Source organism: Pongo pygmaeus, chromosome 2, assembly GCF_028885625.2.
Source record: "Pongo pygmaeus isolate AG05252 chromosome 2, NHGRI_mPonPyg2-v2.0_pri, whole genome shotgun sequence".
Lineage (NCBI taxonomy): Eukaryota > Metazoa > Chordata > Mammalia > Primates > Hominidae > Pongo > Pongo pygmaeus.
In genome coordinates this window covers 105,973,125-105,993,188 of record NC_085930.1, presented here as the reverse complement: position 1 = coordinate 105,993,188, position 20,064 = coordinate 105,973,125, and the positions used below count along the sequence as shown (strand labels likewise).

The window sequence follows — 20,064 nt, the reverse complement described above, 5'->3', positions numbered from 1 at the left end:
GAAACTAGTTAGTCCTTAACCTTCTCAAAAACTAGGAATGATTAGTTGGGTTCTTTAACACAGAGCTGTGACAACTGGCTCAAGATGTACTCATGGGAAACCTGTAATCCATAGGTTGTTAAGGAGCTCAGTAGACAATCTACTCAATGACATATTTTTAAAAACTCTTGATTATTCTATTTATGATTAAATTTCACCAAAAGTCATCAACTTGTAAGGAAAACACTTCAATTAACTCAATCTCTCAAAACCTGTCCAAACCAGAATTGAGAGGCAGACAGTAAATCCACTCAGTAGCAAAAGAAATGAAACTAATACTTGAAATCAGGAAATATAAATGAGGGTAACAATAAAAGATTTTTGACAAACCCCTGACTAGCCCTTGAATGTACAAGTACATTCCAACTCTCTTGAGGGAAAGGGCTGGTGTCCCAAAAAGGGACTAAAATTCATTGTATTAAATAACTGATGTAGGAAAACGTCCTTATCCTTAGGAAATACATGGTGGACTATTTAGGCTACAAAGAATCAATGAATGTCTTCAACCTACTTTGAAATAATTCAGGCCGGGCGCGGTGGCTCACGCCTGTAATCCCAGCACTTTGGGAGGCTGAGGCAGGCGGATCACGAGGTCAGGAGATTGAGATCATCCTGGCTAACACGGTGAAACCCTGTCTCTATTAAAAATACAAAAAATTAGCCGGGCATGGTGGCGGGTGCCTGTAGTCCCAGCTACTTGGGAGGCTGAGGCAGGAGAATGGCAAGAACCCCGGAGGTGGGGCTTGCAGTGAGCGGACATTGCGCCATTGCACTCCAGCCTGGGCGACAGAGCGAGACTCCGTTTAAAATAATAATAATAATTCAAGAAAAAAATAAAAACATTTATTTAGGTAGCTAAATAAATATCGAACAGTTGAACCTAACTAATAGGTATAGGTATACAAGATTTCACTGTGTTATCCTATCAATGTTTGCTATAAGTAAACAAACTACAAGATAGGCGATTTTATTTAGTTTCCAAGTCATGTAAAAAAAATCTACCTGTAATCCTAGCAAAACACAAGCATAAAATGTGGCCTTGGGTTGAGTGCAGTGGCTCATGCCTGTAATCCCAGCACTTTGAGAGGCCAAGGTGGGATGACGGCTTGAGCTCAGGAGTTTGAGACTAGTCTAAGCAACATAGTGAGACCCTGTCTCTACAACAACTAAAAGAATTAGCCAGGGATGGTGGTGCACACCTGTAGTCCCAGCTACTCAGAGGCAGAAGTGGGAGGATCACTTGAGCCCAGGAGGTCAAGGCTGTAGTGAGTCATGATCATGCCACTGTATCCAGCCAGGGAGACATAGCAAGACCCTGTCTCTTTAAAAACAACAACAACAACAACATAAAGAAAAATTTAATAAAATCTTTATAGAGCTTTTTAATAAAAGCCTTAGTGATGCAATGAAGAAAATTTTCTTTGAAAATCAAATATGTTATCTGAATAATAAATCAATTTAACAACTTCTACATGGGGGTATATTCTCAATCGAACAGTTACAGTAAGACTTGAAAAAATATAGGTCAGACTCAGGCCAGGTGTGGTGGCTCACGTCCGTAATCCCAGCACTTTGGGAGGCTGAGGCAGGCAGATTGCTGGAGTCCAGGAGCTTGAGACCAGCCTAAGCAACATGGCGAAACCCTGCCTCTATAAAAAAACACAAAAAAATCAAGGTGTGGTGATGCACCCCTGTGGTCCCAGCTATTGGGGAGGCTGAGGTGGGAGAATCACCTGAGCCCAGGATGCAGAGGTTGCAGTGAGCCAAGATCGTGCCACCGCACTCCAGTCTAGGCAACAGAGTGAAACCCTGTCTCAAATATACATGTCAGACTCTGACACTCTTTTGGTCAAACTGCTCCACTTGCTCCACTTTGCATAAAGTAAACATTAACATTTTACAATAGCCCACAAATTACCTTAACATCTCATATGACCTCCCCTCCCCCACCAATCAAGCTATTATAACTTTACATGAGCCTCCTTGCTGTTCTTCAAGTATGCCAGGTAGCTCCTGCCCGGGGGGCTTTACACTGGCTTCTCCCAATACTGGGAACACTCTTATACTGGATGTCTACATAGCAGTCTTGCTCACCTTATTTACATCTTTGCTCAAAAGTCACTTTCTCAATGAGACTTTCCCTGATCATTTAAAATTGTAATTCCCACACTTTACTCATATCCTTGCAACCCTGCTTTGCTTTTCACCATAGCACATCAGCCAACATACTCTTCATATATAATTACATCTATACACGTTAAGTTTTACTTATTTGATTAGATTGCTGTCCATCTTACACTCTATAAATATAAAATATAAAGTGGAGAAATTTCGGTTTACTTTGTTTACCAGTATCCCAGCATCTAGAACACAAAGAAATGATGTGACAATATGATACACTGAGTTTGATTTTTTGTGATTGTGTCCAAGAAAGCTTCTCTGGCACAGGCTCATGCACTGAATGACACTGACTGAATTTTGGTGTAAAGTTTTTGGTTTTTATTTGAGACATGGTCTCGCTTAGTCACCTAGGCTGGAATGCAGTGGTGTGGATCACAGCTCTCTGTAGCTTGGGCTCAGGTGATCCTCTCACCTTGTCTTCCTGAGTAGCTAGGACTATAGGTTTGCACCACCATGCTGTTAATTTTTTTATTTTTACTTTCTGTAGAGATGGGGTCTTGCTATGTTGACCAGGCTGGTCTCGAAATCCTGGCCTAAAGCAATTCCCCTGCCTGCCAAAGTGTTGGGATTACGAGCATGAGCCACAGCACCCAACCTTCTGTGGGTTTTGTTGGCATTCAGTGGCATATAGAGGAAGTCAACCACAGCTGCTCTGCCTGATGCATTTGCCTATTTCAGGAGACAGGTGTTAAGTTCTCAAGAGGGCCTGGGCTCTTCAGTATTATATTTCCTATAGTATCTAAGACAGAACAGTATTTTGGAGCTATTAAGCCTTTAAAGATGCTTGTTCAATGAATGAAAACCACACAGACACACCTACAAATTTTACTTCTGGCAGCCTGCTACAATGAAGAGAAGTAGAGCTTTGGGATTAGAGAGATTTAGGTTAAATTTCTGGTTCAGATACACACCTATGTAACCCCTCCATGCCTCAGTTTCCTTGCTTTTGGAAAAAAAAAAAAAAAAAAAAAGTTACTTCCTCCAAAGGATTCTCCTGAAAAGAAACTCAAATGGCCAATCAAAAATCCCTATACAATGTGGACTAAATATGGGTACTCAGAAGTATTTTTTGTATGCCTAGAATGGTCTAGTCAATGAAAAACAAAAAATATATAAATGTACAGAAATTAATACTTCTTGGTGAGTGACCATAGTTAAAAAGATGGACTGAAGAAGACCCTTATCATAAGAAAACATTCATTTCCTAAATAATTCCTATGGGAAATCACTTAAAATACAAATGTAAGAGGTGTTTGAGTGTTCATCCAGCTTTACTTTCCTTTCACCATATACATCATATATTTCTTCTCTAATCCAAATTCACAATGAAATGTTAGATAGGTTAATGACAGGAACCCAAAACAAGTACTATGTTTCTTAAGGAAGCTTATTTTCTCTATAGTATGATTTTACCATAGTTAATACCTATGTGTACACATTTGTAACACAGTAAATTATCACAATAAATAGTACCATGAACCCACCACCCAAGTACACTATTATCTTGCTAAGTAAACTCCTATATCACTCGGTTTCAAATCAGTGTGCTACGCAATAAGGCAGTATTTGTGACATGAAATGTAAGAGATATACTGTTGACTTCCTACTACAATTTTGTTGAGCCAATTCCCAAGGGAGAAACATTTGCTGTTTTTCAATTTATTCAATTTGTCAGAATCCAATATAAATCATATTATCTATAATAGTCCAGCATAAGTTACAGAGACCTATTCTCAACTCATTTGAAATATTTATATTATGGTCTGTTTTCCTTACCCTTATTATAAGAGGACCCAAATTCTGTTGCTGCAATTACTGAGTACGGAACACGCTTGAAAGAGGTTAACTGGGAGGCTACTTCCAGATACCGTGAATGAATTTTACTGTTAATGCCACTCAAAGGTCAGCCCTTGTAGTCTCACGTGCCTCCTGTAGCAGTCTAAGCTCTGCATGCTCCACAAACCATAAATTCACTAATGAATCAGGAGAATCCAGCCCCAAAGAAACCAAGGTTGCTAGATACTTCAGTCTTGTTTCAAAATCCACTAAACTAGAAATGGCTAAATTTGCAACCTATTTCATAGCCACTAATGCTCTATGGTATCATCTACCAAAATGTGTTTTCAAAACATACATGTAAAAACACATCCCTCATTTGGCAAAGTACACAAATCTCACTGAATCAAATAAGAAGACTGCCAATGTTTTTTCAACTCCATAACCACAGAGAACCAAAAGACCCTACAAATGAACCAATACCAAAAACATTTAGGAAATTAAGACCCAGGCTTCATTAGCCCCAGGTTTTTCCAGCCTATGCTGGGTACTGTCTGGTGGTGCAGAATCAACATAGAAGAACAGAGACGTGACTTCGCCTGCTAATTTCAGTCTCCATATAAGAAAAAGAAAATAAGTTAATTTTCAAACTAAGAATTATACTCTCAAATTGCTTTTAAATCAAACAGTTGGTACTCTAGGTGTAACCAACGTTAAAAAGAGAACAATTTGCACAGAGGACTGGTATCTTAGTCCATTTTATGCTGCTATAAAAGCCTATCTGAAACTAGGTAACTTATAAAGAAAAAGGGTTATTTAGCTCACAGTTCCACAGACTTAGAAGTTCAAGGGCATGGCCCCGATTCCTAGCAAAGGATTTTGTTCTGTGTCGCAACACGGCAGAGGAGGTCAAAGGAGAAGCAGACAGGTGTAAAGAAGAGAAACCTGAGGAGGGTCCTGAAATTATAACAACCCACTCTGAGGGGAAAGAATCCATTACTGGGATAACTAATCCAATTCCCCAAGAGTGAGAGTGGAAACTCATTCACTACTACAAGAATAGCACCAAGCCATTTATGAAGGATTGGCCTCCACAACCCAAACACCTCCCAACACCATCACACTGGGGATCAAAGTTCAATATAAGTTTTGGTGAGGACAAAGAAACCATATCCAAACCCCAGCAGCAGGGATGAGAGGCTTCATTAATCTGAAAATGTTTCCATATAAGCGAAATGAGATGGCTAGACTGGCACTTAATTCAAGCAAAGTAGAGAGAACAGGGGTAGGCCCTATGCAAAATCATAAAAAATGGTAAGATTTTAGGTTTGAAAGGACCTCACTGATATCCACTTGAACTGCCAAGAAGGGAGCACTAGGTGTTCATATGGTATGTTCTGTAGAGCACTAGCTAGCAATTTTAATTTTTACTTCCTATTATCTTTATTCTAAGAGTAAATGAAAAAGACAATAGCCAGCAATGGTGTCATGTGCCTGTAGTTCCAGCTACTTGGGAGGCTGAGGTGGGAGAATCACTTGAGCCTGGGAGGCAGAGGTTGCAATGAGCTGTGATCACACCACCGTACTCCAGCCTGGGTGACAAAGCGAGACACTGTCTCAAAAAACAATAATAATAGGCCAGGCACGGTGGCCCATGCCTGTAATCCCAGCACTTTGGGAGGCTGAGGCGGGCAGATCACTTGAGGTCAGGAGTTGGAGACCAGCCTGGCCAATATGGTGAAACCCTGTCTCTACCCAAAATACAAAAATCAGCCAGGTGTCGTGGCACACACATGTAATCTCAGCTACTTGGGAGGCTGAGACAAGAGAATCACTTGAGCCTGGGAGGTGGAGGTTGCATGCAGTGAGTTGAGATCACACCACCATACTCCAGCCTGGGTGACACAGCGAGACTCTGTCTCAAAAAAATAATAATAATAATTAAAAAGACAAATGAAAATCACTGTATCTAAAGCACATTGTATATAAATTTCATACCAGTAAGATAACGATGGAAATAATTAGGCAGAATGACAACTATAGTTCTTTAATCACCAGACATAGTTTCATAATGATAGAAAAGAAAAATATTAATGAACAATGTAAAAAATGCTGGGAATATACTACTAATAATTACAGAGTCAATAATATTTCTAGGTTGGCTCATGCCTGTAATCCCAGCACTTTGGGAGGCCGAGATGGGCGGATCATGAGGTCAGGAGTTCGAGACCAGCCTGGCCAATATGCTAAATTCCCATCTCTACTAAAAATGCAAAAATTAGCTGAGCATGGATTGCGCGCACCTGTAGTCCCAGCTACTAGGGAGGCCGAGGCAGGAGTATCGCTTGAACCTGGGAGGCGGAGGTTGCAGTGAGCCAAGATCGCGCCACTGCACTCCAGCCTGGGTAACAGAGGAAGACTCCATTTCAAAAAAAGAAAAAAAAAAGCCTCTTATGTAAGAGCACTTCCATTTGAGAAGCCGGTACTACATATAAAGCTGCTTTATTAATTTCACTCCTCTTTAAGACTGATTAAAGAGAAACAGGTAATTAAGTCCTTAATAGCAAAAATGTCTCCTTTCTAACATCATAAAACAGCACTAGTAAACAATACATTACAGAAAGTATCTAATAATACCTGTTCTTCTACAGATGAGATAATTCAGAGCTAACCAGCAAAGGTAAATTGCTTTTTAAAGCCCTATGGCTATGAAGGGTAGAAACAAAGGTAGAACCTAAGTCTCAACTTCTCAAATCCAGTGATGACAATGCAGTCTATAAGAGAGCCACTTTTCATACCAAGAAACAAAGAGACTGAAAGTAACAAGATGGAAAAGTGATTCGATGTAAACAGAAACCAGGCCTGGCACGGGGGCTCATGCCTGTAATCCCAGCACTTTGGGAGGCAGACATGGGTGGATCACTTGAGCCAAGGAGTTCAAGACCAACCAGGAAATATGGTGAAACCCCGTCTCTACTAAAAATACAAAAATTAGCAGGGCATGGCGGTATGCGCCTGTAGTCCCAGCTACTCGAGAGGCTAAGGCAGGAGGATCACTTGAGCCCAGGAGGTGGAGGCTGAGGTTGCAGTAAGCCAAGAGCATGCCACTAAACTCTAGCCTGGGCAACAGAGTCAGACTCCAACTCAACAACAACAACAACAACAAAAAAAGTAAACAGGAACCTAAAAACATCTGAAATGGCACACTAATATCAGATAAGATAGACTTTAAGACACAAAACGTTATATAAGACAAAAAGGACATTCTATAAAAGATAAAAGGTTCAATACATCAAAAAGATGTAACAATTATAAACATACAAGCAACAACAGAGTCTCTAAATATATAAAGCAAAAACAGAACTGAAGGAAGAAATAATTCAACAATAATAGTTGATTTCAATACCCCACTTTCAATAAAGGAGAGAACTATGCAAAAGATAAACAAGGAAGTAGACAACTTGAACAACCCTATCCAATAAGAGCAGAAAACATATTTTTCTCAAATGCACAAAGAATGTTGTCTAGAATAGCCCACATGTTAGGCAACAAAACAAGTCTTAATTACAAATACGGAAATCACACAAATTACCTTCTCTGATTACAACGAAATGTAACTAAAAATCAGTAAAAGAAAATCTTTAAAGTTCACAAATTTATGAAAATTCACAATAACATCCTCTTAAAATAGCCAATGAGTCAAAGAAGAAATCACAACAGAAATTACAAAGTACAGGGGCTGGGCTCAGTGGCTCATGCCTGTAATCCCAGCACTTTGGGAGGCCAAGGTGGGTGGATCACCTGAGGTCAGGAGTTAGAGACGAGCCTGGCCAACATAGTGAAACCCCATCTCTACTTAAAAACACACACACACCCCAACAAAAATAAGCCAGGAGTGGTGGCAGGTGCCTGTAATCCCAGGTACTCGGGAGGCTGAGGCAAGAGAATGGCTTGAACCTGGGAGGCAGAGATTGCAGTGAGCCAAGATCATACCATTGCACTTCAGCCTAGGCAACAACAGAGAAACTCTGTCTTAAAAAAAAGAGAAATTACAAAGTACTTTGAGAAGAATGGAAACATAAATAAATATAGCAAAACTTACAGAATGTCACAAAAGCAGTGCTGAGGGAAATTTATACAGCTGTAAACACCTACATTACTAAATAAGATCTCAAATAACATACTCTACCTTAAAACAACTAGAAAAAAAAGCAAATTTAACCCAAAGCAAGCGAAGGAAAAAATGAAGATTAGAATGGAGAGAAATTATAGAACAGAAAAACAGAATTAATGAAACAAAAAAGCTGGTTCTTTGAAGAGACAAAATTGACAAGCCTTTATCTCGACTGACGTTAAAACAAGAAAAGCAAGTGGATGAAATTACTATAATCAGTAATGAAAATGAGGACATTACTATTAACAGCTATGAGAGAACACTGTGAACTTAAAAAAACAGCTTCAAGATATAATTCACATACTATAGAATTCACCCATTTATTGAGATGTAATTCACATAATATAAAATTCACCCACCGAAGGAGTACAAGTCAATGAAATTTAGTATATCAACAGATACGTGCAACCATCCCCATGGTAAAACTTAAAACATTTTTGTTACTTCAAAGAGGTATCCTTTTGCTATCAACCCCTAATCCTCCATTCCGCTTATGTAGAGCAACCACTAATCTACTTTGTTTTTATAGATTTCCCTCTTCAGGACATTTCTTATAAATGCAATCATATAATATACTGGCTATTTTCACTGGCTTTTCACTTACCAAATGTTTCAAAATTCATCCATGATGTGGCAAATGTAAACACCTCATTCCTTTTTATAGCCAAGTAATATTCCATTGTATGGATATACCACATTTTGCTTATCACATATCAGATGATGGACATTCCAGTTGTTTCCCCTTTTTGTTGTTATAAATTTTTTGCCAACAAATTAGATAATCTACATGAAATGAATAAATTCCTATAAGACACAAACTACCAAAACTGACTCATTAAGAAATGTTTAAATCTTGGTAGAATTATAACAAGAGACAGAATCAGGGCTAGGCGCGGTGGCTCACACCTGTAATCCCAACACTTTGGCAGACCGAGGCAGGTGGATCACAAGGTCAGGAGTTCGAGACCAACCTGGCCAACACAGTGAAACCCCATCTCTACTAAAAATACAAAAATTAGCCGGGTGTCGTGGCACAAGCCTGTAGTCCCAGCTACTCCAGGGGCTGAGGGGGGAGAATTGCTTGAACCCAGGAGGTGGAGGTTACAGTGAGCTGAGACCACACCATTGCACTCCAGCCTGGGTGACAGAGTGAGACTCTGTCTCAAAAAAAAAAAAAAAAAAAAGAGACAGAGAGACAGAATCAGTAATCAAGAAAGTAAGAAAAGCCCAGGACATGACGGCTTTACCAGTGAATATTACCAAACACTTAAAGAAGAATTAACTCCAATGCTCCTCAAACTTTTCTAAAAAAATAAAAAAAATTCCTAACTTATTCTTTGAGGCTGGTATTACCATAATACCAAAACTAGACAAAGATACCATAGGAAAAGAAAACTACAAACAATATATGAATACAGATGCAAAAATCTTCAACAAAAGACTAGCAAACCAAATCTGATAGCATGTTAAATGGATTATTTACAAAGGCCATGTCGGATTCATCAAAATAAAAACCAAAAAACAAAAAGGGAGGGTGGTTCAACATGTGAGAATCAATTACAGAATAAACTAAAACTTTGGACTGTGGTTGATGATGATGTGTTAAAAGTAGGTTTATCAACTATAACAAATGTACCACTCTGGTATTGATTGTGGGGGAAACTGTGCATGTGGGGGGTAGTCAGGCAGTATACAGGAACTCTGTAATGTCTACTAAATTTTGCTATGAACCTAAAACTGCTCTAAGACATAAAGTCTACTAAGAAAAAAAAGGGGGGGGGGGCAAGAATCTGAGTCGGTATTTCCCAAGGAAGACATAAAAATGGCCAATAAACACATGATATTCAAGATGATTAGTCATCAATGCAAATACAAACCCCAACATCAAACCACTAGATTGGCTATTAAAGGTAAAAATGGAAAATAAGTATTGACAAGGACGTGAAAAACTTAGAAATGTCATACATTACGGGTAAGAACATAAAATGGTATAGCCACTATGAAAAACAGGCTGGCAGTTTCTCAAAAAGGTAAACAAAATTACCATGTAACTCAGCAATTCTACCCCTAGGTATACACCCAACCAAAAGAAGTGAAAATCCTCTGTTCACAAAAAATCTTGTATATAAGTGTTCATAGCAGCATTTTTCATAGTAGTGTAAAAGTGGAAACAATAGGCTGGGTGCGGTGGTTCACGCCTGTAATCCCAGCACTTTGGAAGGCTGAGGTGGGTGGATCACGAGGTCAGGAGATCGAGACCATCCTGGCTAACATGGTGAAACCCCATCTCTACTAAAAATACAAAAAATTAGCTGGGCGTGGTGGCGGGCGCCTGTAGTCCCAGCTACTTGGGAGGCTGAAGTGGGAGAATGGCGTGAACCCGGGAGGCGGGGCTTGCAGTGAGCTGAGATCACACCACTGCACTCCAGCCTGGGTGACAGAGCAAGACTGTCTAAAAAAAAAAAAAAAAAAGTGGAAACAATAAAAATGTCCATGAACTGACAAATAAATATAATTGGGTATATCCACACGAAGAAATAGTCAGCACTGACAAGAATGAGATACTGATGCATGCTACAACATGGATGAACCTTGAAAACATTATGCTAAGTCAAAGAAGCAGACACAAAAGGTCACATATTATATGATTCTGTTTACATTAAATGTCCAGAATAGGCAAACCCATAGAGACAGAAAGCAGATTGTTGGTGGGTACCACAGCTGAAGAGCAAAAGGAATGGGGAGTGACCACTTAATAAGTATGTGACTTCCTGTTGGGATGAGGAAAATGTTCTGGAATTAGATAGTGGTGATAGACACACAGCATTGTAAATATAGTAGAAGCTACTAGATTATACACTTTTAAGCAGTTAAAATGAGGAATTTTATGTTACAGGAATTTTTCCTCAGCTAAAAAAACCCCCAAAACAATGAATTTAAACCCACTCAGCAACATATAAATTAACATAAGTCCTTTCAATATCCTTTTTTTTCACCTACAGTTCCATGCATCTTTCAGTATTCTTATATCTGTCTATTCAAAACCTGGATCTACAAACAGCAACCAGATAATTCACAACTGTAATACCATTAACAGTTACAAGACAATTTTTTAGTTCTAGCTACCAAAAGAAACAGACGAGAGAAAAAAAATCATGTACTAATCTTAAAAGACAAGTTTATACTGATCATTGTACTCACTTTTTAGTGCAAGTAAACCCAATTATTTGAGTAAACTGACAGGAATACAAACATATATTAACCCTGTCCCTTAAAAGCAGCAGTGACTCACCAAGCTTCTCTGGCTCATCGGGCCCTGTGCCTGCAATGCAGCTGCTCTCCAGACCGTAGGTGGGATCCACTTTCCCAGAGGCTCGTGCTGCTTCTTGTACTTTCTTGACATGAGCCTCAACCAATTCCAGTGGTACCTCCTCCCGGACCCGAGAAAACTCCTCTGGTTCAAGAATAAAAATGGAACAGCAATCTAACTTTGCACAAAAATTTGCTTCAGTGTAAAACCACCACCAGGAAACCCAACACTGTATTATTGTCTTAGGTGTAGCAACCTCTTCAGGCTCTCAGTCCCTCTATACCAGCAAAATGAGAGGACTAAATGAGATAAAAAAAAATAATAACGAAATTCTATGGCTCTACATTTTCTCCTACACATCACAGAGCCTTGAAATAAGAGATCTTTCAACTTATGCCAGTAATAATCAAAACTGCTGTCCATATTTTAACTTTGCTTACTAGATTAATAAATCAAAAAAACAAAAACAGCAAGGATTAAACATCCATAAAACCAAGAAGAGTTCTATGATGTGACAAAGTTCTAGTTACAACTAATGTGTAACCCATGAATATTAAATGACTTCCTTTGCTAGTTACACCAAATTCTAAATTAACCACAAAATATGCAATAAAAAACCTCTGTCCCTCCAATTCCTAAAGCTCTTAATTTTAAGGTACATTACTTAAAAATTTTGTAATACTTTTTTTTTTTTTTGAGACAGAGTCTTGCTCTATTGCCCAGAGGATGGAGTGCAGCGGCGCGATCTCGGCTCACTGCAACCTCTGCCTCCTGGGTTCAGTGAGCCTCCTGCCTCAGCCTCCCAAGTAGCTGTGACTACAGGCATGTGCCACCACACCCAGCTAATTTGGTGTCCAGTCAAATATTGTAATACTTTTATAAAGAATATGGTATCTTTCACAGGTAATATCTGATTTTTGTTATTTATATTCAAAGAAATGAATGTAATGGCTGGTAATATTTAAATTGAGATAAACTGAGTTTTTCTGTTGAGGAGATGGTTTAAGGAAGTCCATACCCAAAGCCGCTTTTGCTGCAGCAGATGCCACGCGAGGGTCCACCACAGATGCCAAAAAAGCAACAGTACTCATGACTGGATTTCCTGACTGACTGAAGGGGACAGGCTGGTAGGCCAAAGGCCCAAGGGAAGCATCTGAATTCTCAAGGTATGGGTCCTCAATGGGAAGTCTCAAAAAGTGGAGGATGCATTCATCCTGAGTACGACTTCCAACATGTTCCGACACTTTGTTCCAATCATCCTTGTACATCTCCAGGGCCTAAAACAGAAAAAACAGATGCTTTCATGTCAGGTAACAAGAAAGTAATGTGTAATATTAGAAGTTCTTTAGATAGCTTTTATAAAAAAAATTAATGCAAATATTTATGCATAAATAGAAAGATTTGATGGCTTTCCTTATATTATTTTCAATCAGGTAAGTAAAATAAATAAAAGACATGCACACTGTAAAGAAAGAAGTAGTCCAGGCACGGTGGCTCACACGTATATCAGCACTTTGGGAGGCAGAGGCGGGCAGATCACCTGAGGTCAGGAGTTCAAAAGCAGCCTGGCCAATAACATCGTGAAACCCCATCTCTACTAAAAATACAAAAATTAGCTGGGCATGGTGGTGCGTGCCTGTAATCCCAGCTACTCAGGAGACTGAGGCACAAGAATCGCTTGAAACCGGGAGGCAGAGGTTGCAGTGAGCCGAGATCGTGCCACTGTACTCCAGCCTAGGCAGCAAGAGTGATAGAAAGAAAGAAAAGAAGGAAGAAAAAAGAAAAGAGGGAGGGAGGGAAGGAAGGGAAGGATGGAGGGAGGGAGGAAGGAAAGGAGGGAGGGAGGGGAGGGGTGGGGTGGGGAGGGGAGGAAGGAAGGAAGGAAGGAAGAAAGGAAGGAAGGAGGGGCTCTTTTACTAATACAGACAGACATAACTGTTTATGTAGAAAATTCTAAGGAAGCTATAAAAAAAGTACTAAAACTAAATAGCTGAGCAAAGTCACAGGATAGAAGGGCAATAGAGAAACAACTATATTTCCATACATAATAGCAATGAACAATTTTAAATATGAAGAAAAAAGTATTTAAAATAACATAAAAGCTGGGCGTAGTGGCACACATCTGTGCTCCCAGCTACTCAGGGGGCTGAGGCGAGAGGATCTCTCGAGCCCAGGGGTTCAAGGCCAGCCTGACAAACACAGCAAGACCCTGTCTTAGGTCCCGATTTTCTCCTGCTGCTGTGGCGCAGACACGGCGACTCCCGGCCCTGTGATTCCGGAGGTCCCCTTTGAACCATCGAAGCCCCCAGTCATTGAGGGGCTTAGCCCCACTGTTTATTGGAATCCAGAGAGTTTCAAGGAAAAGTTCCTTCGCAAGACCCGCAAGAACCCGGTGGTACCCATAGGTTGCCTGGCCACGGCGGCCGCCCTCACCTACGGCCTCTACTCCTTCCACCGGGGCAACAGCCAGCACTCTCAGCTCATGATGTGCACCCGGATCGCCGCCCAGGGTTTCACAGTCACAGCCATCTTGCTGGCTCTAGCTGTCACCGCTACGAAGTCTTGACCCTGAGCCCAGTGTCTGGCCTTGAAAGCTCCGCAGAAATGATTCCAAAACCCAGGAGCAACCACTGGCCCTACCATGGGACTTACTCCCTCCTCTCCTTTGAGAGGCCCATGTGTCGTTGGGGTAGGAAGTGACCCTTTGTGTAACCATAACTGAAAGTTTTTTCAAAAATCCTGGATTCTGTTGTTTGAATGTTACATATTTCTATTCGTGCCACATCTCCCCTCCACTCCCTGCTTAATAAACTCTAAAAATAAAAAAAAATAAAAAAAAAAGACCCTGTCTTAAATAGCATAATAAAATACTTAGGAGGAATAAACATAATAAAGAATGTATAAGAGCAACAGACTAGAATGAGTAAAACACTAGAGAACTCAAAGACCCAAATAAAGGGAGAGATATATTGTGTTCATTCATTAAAAGTCTCAGTATTAAGATGTCAATTCTTTCCAAGTTGAACTACAGATTCAATACAATTCCAGTCAAACTCCAAGTAGGCTTCTTTTTAGTAGAAATTGATAAACTGATTCTAAAATTTATAAACTACATACATTTCTAGTTTTATAATTTATTACTTTTTCAGAGAAAATCCTGAAAGAAACCAACAAAAAGAATAAAAGGAGTCTCCGAGGGAAAAACGGATAGAACAGTAGAAAGAAAACCACAACTATGTGGTGCTAAGAATGTTGAGGAATTAATTGGATAAAAAGAATTATTTAGTGGCATACTGAAGTTGCTACTCTCACACCATTCTCTCCAGGACCATGGTTCTCAATGAAGGGTAATTTTTGCCCCCTTGAGGACATTGGCAACGTCTGCAGACATTTTTGGTTGACCCAAATGGGGAAGTGCTGCTGGTATCTAACAGCAAGGAGGGGCCATGTATACTGTAAAACATATATGAACCCTCCACCCCAACAACAAAAAAATCTGGCCCAAATGTCAATACTGAATGCTCCAACTGAAAAACCTTGCATTAGAGCCTAATTTGCTGCTCTACACTGTGAGATTGAGCTTTCTATAACAATAGTTGTCTTCATGTTTACTTTTTCAGTTAATTATTTTACTTCAAAGATTTTTTTTTTCTTAATTTTTAGAGACGGGTTCTCACTATATTGCCCAGGATGGTCACAGACTTCTGAACTCAAGCAATCCTCCTGCCTCAGCCTCCCAAAGTGCTGAGATTACAGGTGTGAAACACTGCACCTGGCCATCAATTCATTCTTAACTCTGGGTTCCAACTGCTGCTCAGGGTTTCATTTCTGCTGGAATGGCAGAGGACTTCTCAAAACCCAAGCCAGCAAATGGTCTGACACATTAAATCCCTTGAAAAACTAGGCTAATTCTGGGTTTCCTCTGGATATTCAGTAACCTCAGGTAGTTCGAGAAGGAATTACTTTTTGAAAGATCCAGATTGTAAGAAAAAAGAAAAATAAATCTCACACGGGTCCACGGAAGTAGAAATGTATATACTGGGGCTTTATTATGTTTCTAATTATAAATAGGGATTTTCTAGACATGCTCTATCATGCCCTTTGCTAATGAAATTTTTAATTAAAAAATATTTTTTCATGTTCCTTTCACCAGGGAACAATAAGAAAGTTCATCAAGTTTTTTTCCAGAATAAAGGTGGAGTTGGGAAACCTTCTGAGATACAAAATCCAAGCAAGAATCAGCATCCAGAAGAGCACAGAGTTGAGAATCAGTAAATGTCTGAGCCTAGGAACTGACAGTAATGTTAATAAGAGAGGCGAATAAAAGAGATGTTTTGAAAAGAGAATAATGCGGTGACACACTGGCCAGGAAGGAGGATGATTTAATGAAAGTTTTTAGTAAGTATCTTATAATGCTACAAAACAAGCTTCATTCATCCTGCCATAACCCACGTTCAGGTCTTCATCATTACTTAACCTGGATACACTCACTCTTTTTTTGTGTGTGTGAGACACAGTCTTGCTATGTTGCCCAGGCTGCTGTCCAATTCCTGGCCTCAAGCAATCCTTCCATCTCAGCCTCATAAATCGATTATTATAATTACCTTTCTATAGTAATTTCATCCCTCTCCACGCTGCTAGAGTGAAATATGTTTTACATAAAACATTCTTTCTCTCCTGCCTAAAACTATTTTATTACGTGTCATTATCTTATGAAACTAAGCCAAACATGATCAGGATGCAGCCTACTTCTCCCACCCTATTCCCTACTCTTCATGTTTCAAGAATACACAGGCCCCACTTATCTATTCCTACTAGGTATTGTGCCTATGAACCATTTGTTCTGCACTGGAAACATCATGTTTTAGGACCAACACAGCTATACCATTCCCAGAAGGCTGTTCATTATGTCTTATCTACCCGGCCTGTTTGCAAAGCAACTCCTCTGTATAGCTCTTGTGCTCTAGACATAACTCTATTCATAAAGCTGGGAATTCCGCATTCAAGCTTTGTGTTTTATCTTTCTCTGTCACTTAAGTAGACTATGAATTCCTTAAAGGTACAGATTGTGTTCTGCAGATCTCAACCTGCAGTGTCTGTCATAGAGTCCAAAACACAATACCTAATAAAGTTTACTGAACTCAAACCACAGGAAACTGAACTAAACCAAGAAATAAATCTGACTTAGCTATGGCTCTCAAATGTAAAAAGGCAGTCTGTTTTTTTAATTAAAAAAAAAAAAAAAAAAAAAGGTTCTGTTAGCTAAACCAAGCTTGTCCAACCTGTGGCCTGCAGCCCACATGTGACCCAGGATGGCGTTGAATGTGGCCCATACAAATTCATAAACTTTCTTAAAACACTGAGATTTTTGGGGGGATTTTTTTTTTAAGCTCATCAGCTATTGTTAGTGTTAGTGTATTTTATGTGTGGCCCAAGACAATTCTTCCAATGTGGCCCAGGGAAGCCAAAGATTGGACATCTCTGTCCTTAAGAAAAGTTTTTTAATAGAAGATTTACTATGCATCTTAGTGTAGTTTAGAAGTACATAGAATGATACATTTCCTGGGTTTTGTATCAAGAAAAAGTATGTAAAGTATATGCACACTGTGAGGAAATCTTTCATGTTGGTTACTGAATATCTTCTAATGCTATGTTTCCTATAATTTAGCTGGCATAAAAAATGAGGCACGGTGGCTTCACGCCTGTAATCCCAGCACTTTGGGATGCTGAGGTGGGCTGATCACGAGGTCAGGAGATTGAGACGATCCTGGCTAACATGGTGAAACCCTGTCTCTACTAAAAACACAAAAAAATTAGCCGGGCATGGTGGCAGGCACCTGTAGTCCCAGCTACTTGGGAGGCTGAGGCAGGAGAATAGCGTGAACCCGGGAGGTGGAGCTTGCAGTGAGCCGAGATCACACCACTGCACTCCAGCCTGGGCGACAGAGTGAGACTCTGTCTCCAAAAAAAAAAAAAAGAGAGAGAAACTCTTACGGTGATATATAAATGTTAATAAATTACAAGTTTTATTTGCTGGCATAGCCTTTATGTCTATTAATTATCTAAGGGAAAATAAATAGCATGAGAAAGCAAAGCATACATGACAAACACTAGAGCTATCACAGGAGAATCAGTGAGCTCACAAATTCAAGTCTTGTCACTTTCAAGCCCAAGAATAATTATAAATGAACAGGAAGAATACTGCAATCAGTTGTGGACTTAAAAGAAATTGTGAAGGCCAGGCACGGTGGCTTGTGCCTGTAATCCCAGCACTTTGGGAGGCTGAAGCGGGCAGATCACGAGGTCAAGAGATCGAGACCATCCTGGCCAACATGGTGAAACCCCGTGTCTTCTGAAAATACAAAAATTAGCTGGGCATGGTGGCGCGTGCCTGTAGTCCCAGCTACTCGGGAGGCTGAGCAGAAGAACTGCGTGAACCCGGGAGGCAGAGGTTGCAGTGAGCTGAGATCATGTCCCTGCCCTCCAGCCTGGCGACAGAGTGAGACTCCGTCTCAAAGAAAAAAGAAACTGTGAACCCAGTACAGTGGCTCACGTCTGTAATCCAAGCACTCTGGGAGGCTGAGGCAGGAGGATCACTAGAAACCAGGAGTTCAAGACCAGCATGGACAGCATAGCAAAACCCTGCCTCTATATTAAATAAATAAATATGTGCATATATATATAGATATGCATGTACATATATATTAACTTGAAAAAAAATTCCTTAATCACTGTGGAATAGAGTGGCTCCATTATCTCTCTTTCATTCTGGTGCCCTGATTGTATCAACAGAATTTCAAACTTCCATAAAGACTGTCATGGCCTTTTATAGCTACTTATTCTTTTTTGTTGTGCTGTTTTGTTTACCTCAAACTTTAGACTTTATATGCCTACTCATTCTAATGACACATTTTCAAGTAGAAATTCCCCACACCTTTTTACAACTAAAGTCTTACTCAAACAGGCCATCATCATCTCGATCTTACAGAGTAATTTCTTTTTAAAAAGTTAATATAAAACCTTACATTATCCTTCATTTCTACCGATTAAAGATCTTTCTTTTTCAAACTGCATTCCTTCATCTATCGAATACATTCCACTTTGACTATTTCCAAAATTGAAATGTTGCCTCCAATATTTACAATAAGATAACAAGGAAATGAACATGACCAGATATTAACCTTCAGCATTTACCCAAAAACTGTGCTTTGATGAAAGATTTTATGAAACAAGGTCTTTTAAAAATCAAAGGGGTGGGCTCAAGAATACGAGAAATATTTGGAATGCTGCCTGTGTGGTATATTTGTTTAATAAAATAGTATGCCAGCCTGAGCAACATGGTGAAACCCCATCTCTATTAAAAATACAAAAAAACTAGCCAAGCACGGTGGTGCACACCTGTAGTCCCAGCTACTCGAGAGGCTGAGCTGGGAGGATCGCCTGAGCTCGGGAAATTGAGGCTGCAGTGGACTGAGACTGCGCTACTGCACACTAGCATGGGGGAAGGGAGAAAAACCCTGTCTTAAAAAAAAAAAAAAAAGGTACGATGCTATTTTGAAAACAGCAAACCCCAATGAGTCTACCAGATTTATCAATTTATTAGAAAGAGACTATATTTGATTATAAATCCATTTAAAAATACTCATCTGACTTCATATTCTTAAGCTATTAAGTATCTCTAAATAAACTATATAAATCGAAGATGTTAATGGTAAACATCGATGTGGAGAAGTCTTTTATTTCTCTTTGTGTAATTGCAAACAATTCCTGTTGACTGAATTGCAAGTTTAAAAGAAAAATCAAACACTTCACAGATTCCACCTGCAGGAGAGAAAATGCACTGTTGTGTAAGAATACTGTGGTTTTTTGGATGTCTTTAGTGTAAACAGTAGCTCAGTCATTCTTACCTCACTTTTACTACCTACTAATCTTAAATGTGAAAAAGGAGAAAAGTTTCAGCATCAATGTGCAGCAGGAAAAAGAACAACTGTTGCTCCAGTCATTGTTATACAACTTAACTTTCTCTCCAGAGCCCAAAGATTCCAAATAGCAATACAAAAGTGTGTTTATAGTCACCCACAAGCACTGAAAACACGATTCATTTTAATTCATATTAAAATCTAGTAGATATGGCTATACAAAATAGTCTTGAAATTGAAAGTGAGTCAGTCAGTACCATAGGAAAGATAGTTAAATAAATAAGTAAAAAGTGAGTCAGCAAAGTTCTCTGCGTATCACTGATACTGAATGGGCATATGAGAATATATTAAAATAGAGGCAAAAAACAAAACAAAACAAGGGATTGTTTTGATTTTGATCACAACAGAGAAAGATAAGGTTGGGGGGAGAAGCAGAAAACAGCAAGAAAAAGTAAAAGAGGAATACAAGAAAGAAATGGAAATAGTTTGATGCACCAATGATACTTCTACAGTAATTACAACTATTGGAACAACCTGAAAAACCATCAGAGCAGTACAGCAACCAAAATGTCACCAAGTCCACTCTATGTGGTCTGGGAACCCAGAGGGCACCAGGCTCTTTTAGGAGGACTGTGATGTCAAACAATTTCCTTGATAATACTAAG

At 39.5% G+C, this 20,064-nt stretch overlaps 2 protein-coding genes across 3 annotated transcripts in view; one reads left to right on the top strand and one right to left on the bottom strand.

Annotated features, from left to right (window-relative positions):
- SMARCC1 (SWI/SNF related, matrix associated, actin dependent regulator of chromatin subfamily c member 1) overlaps positions 1-20,064 on the bottom strand; it is a 196,702-nt gene that overhangs the window by 64,774 nt on the left and 111,864 nt on the right. The window contains exons 20-21 of one of the 2 annotated variants that reach the window (XM_054481871.2): positions 12,499-12,757; positions 11,463-11,624 (exon numbers count right to left, since the gene is read on the bottom strand). In XM_054481871.2, coding sequence (XP_054337846.1) covers positions 11,463-11,624; positions 12,499-12,757 — 421 coding nt within the window. The remainder of the gene's footprint in view (positions 1-11,462; positions 11,625-12,498; positions 12,758-20,064) is intronic. The other variant, XM_054481874.2, reaches the window with a different exon arrangement.
- On the top strand, positions 12,784-14,061 carry LOC129034164 (HIG1 domain family member 2A, mitochondrial). Its single transcript, XM_063662582.1, has 2 exons — positions 12,784-12,801; positions 13,699-14,061. Exons 1-2 carry the CDS (start codon positions 12,784-12,786, stop codon positions 14,044-14,046), a joined length of 366 nt encoding a protein of 121 aa, XP_063518652.1. The 3' UTR covers positions 14,047-14,061.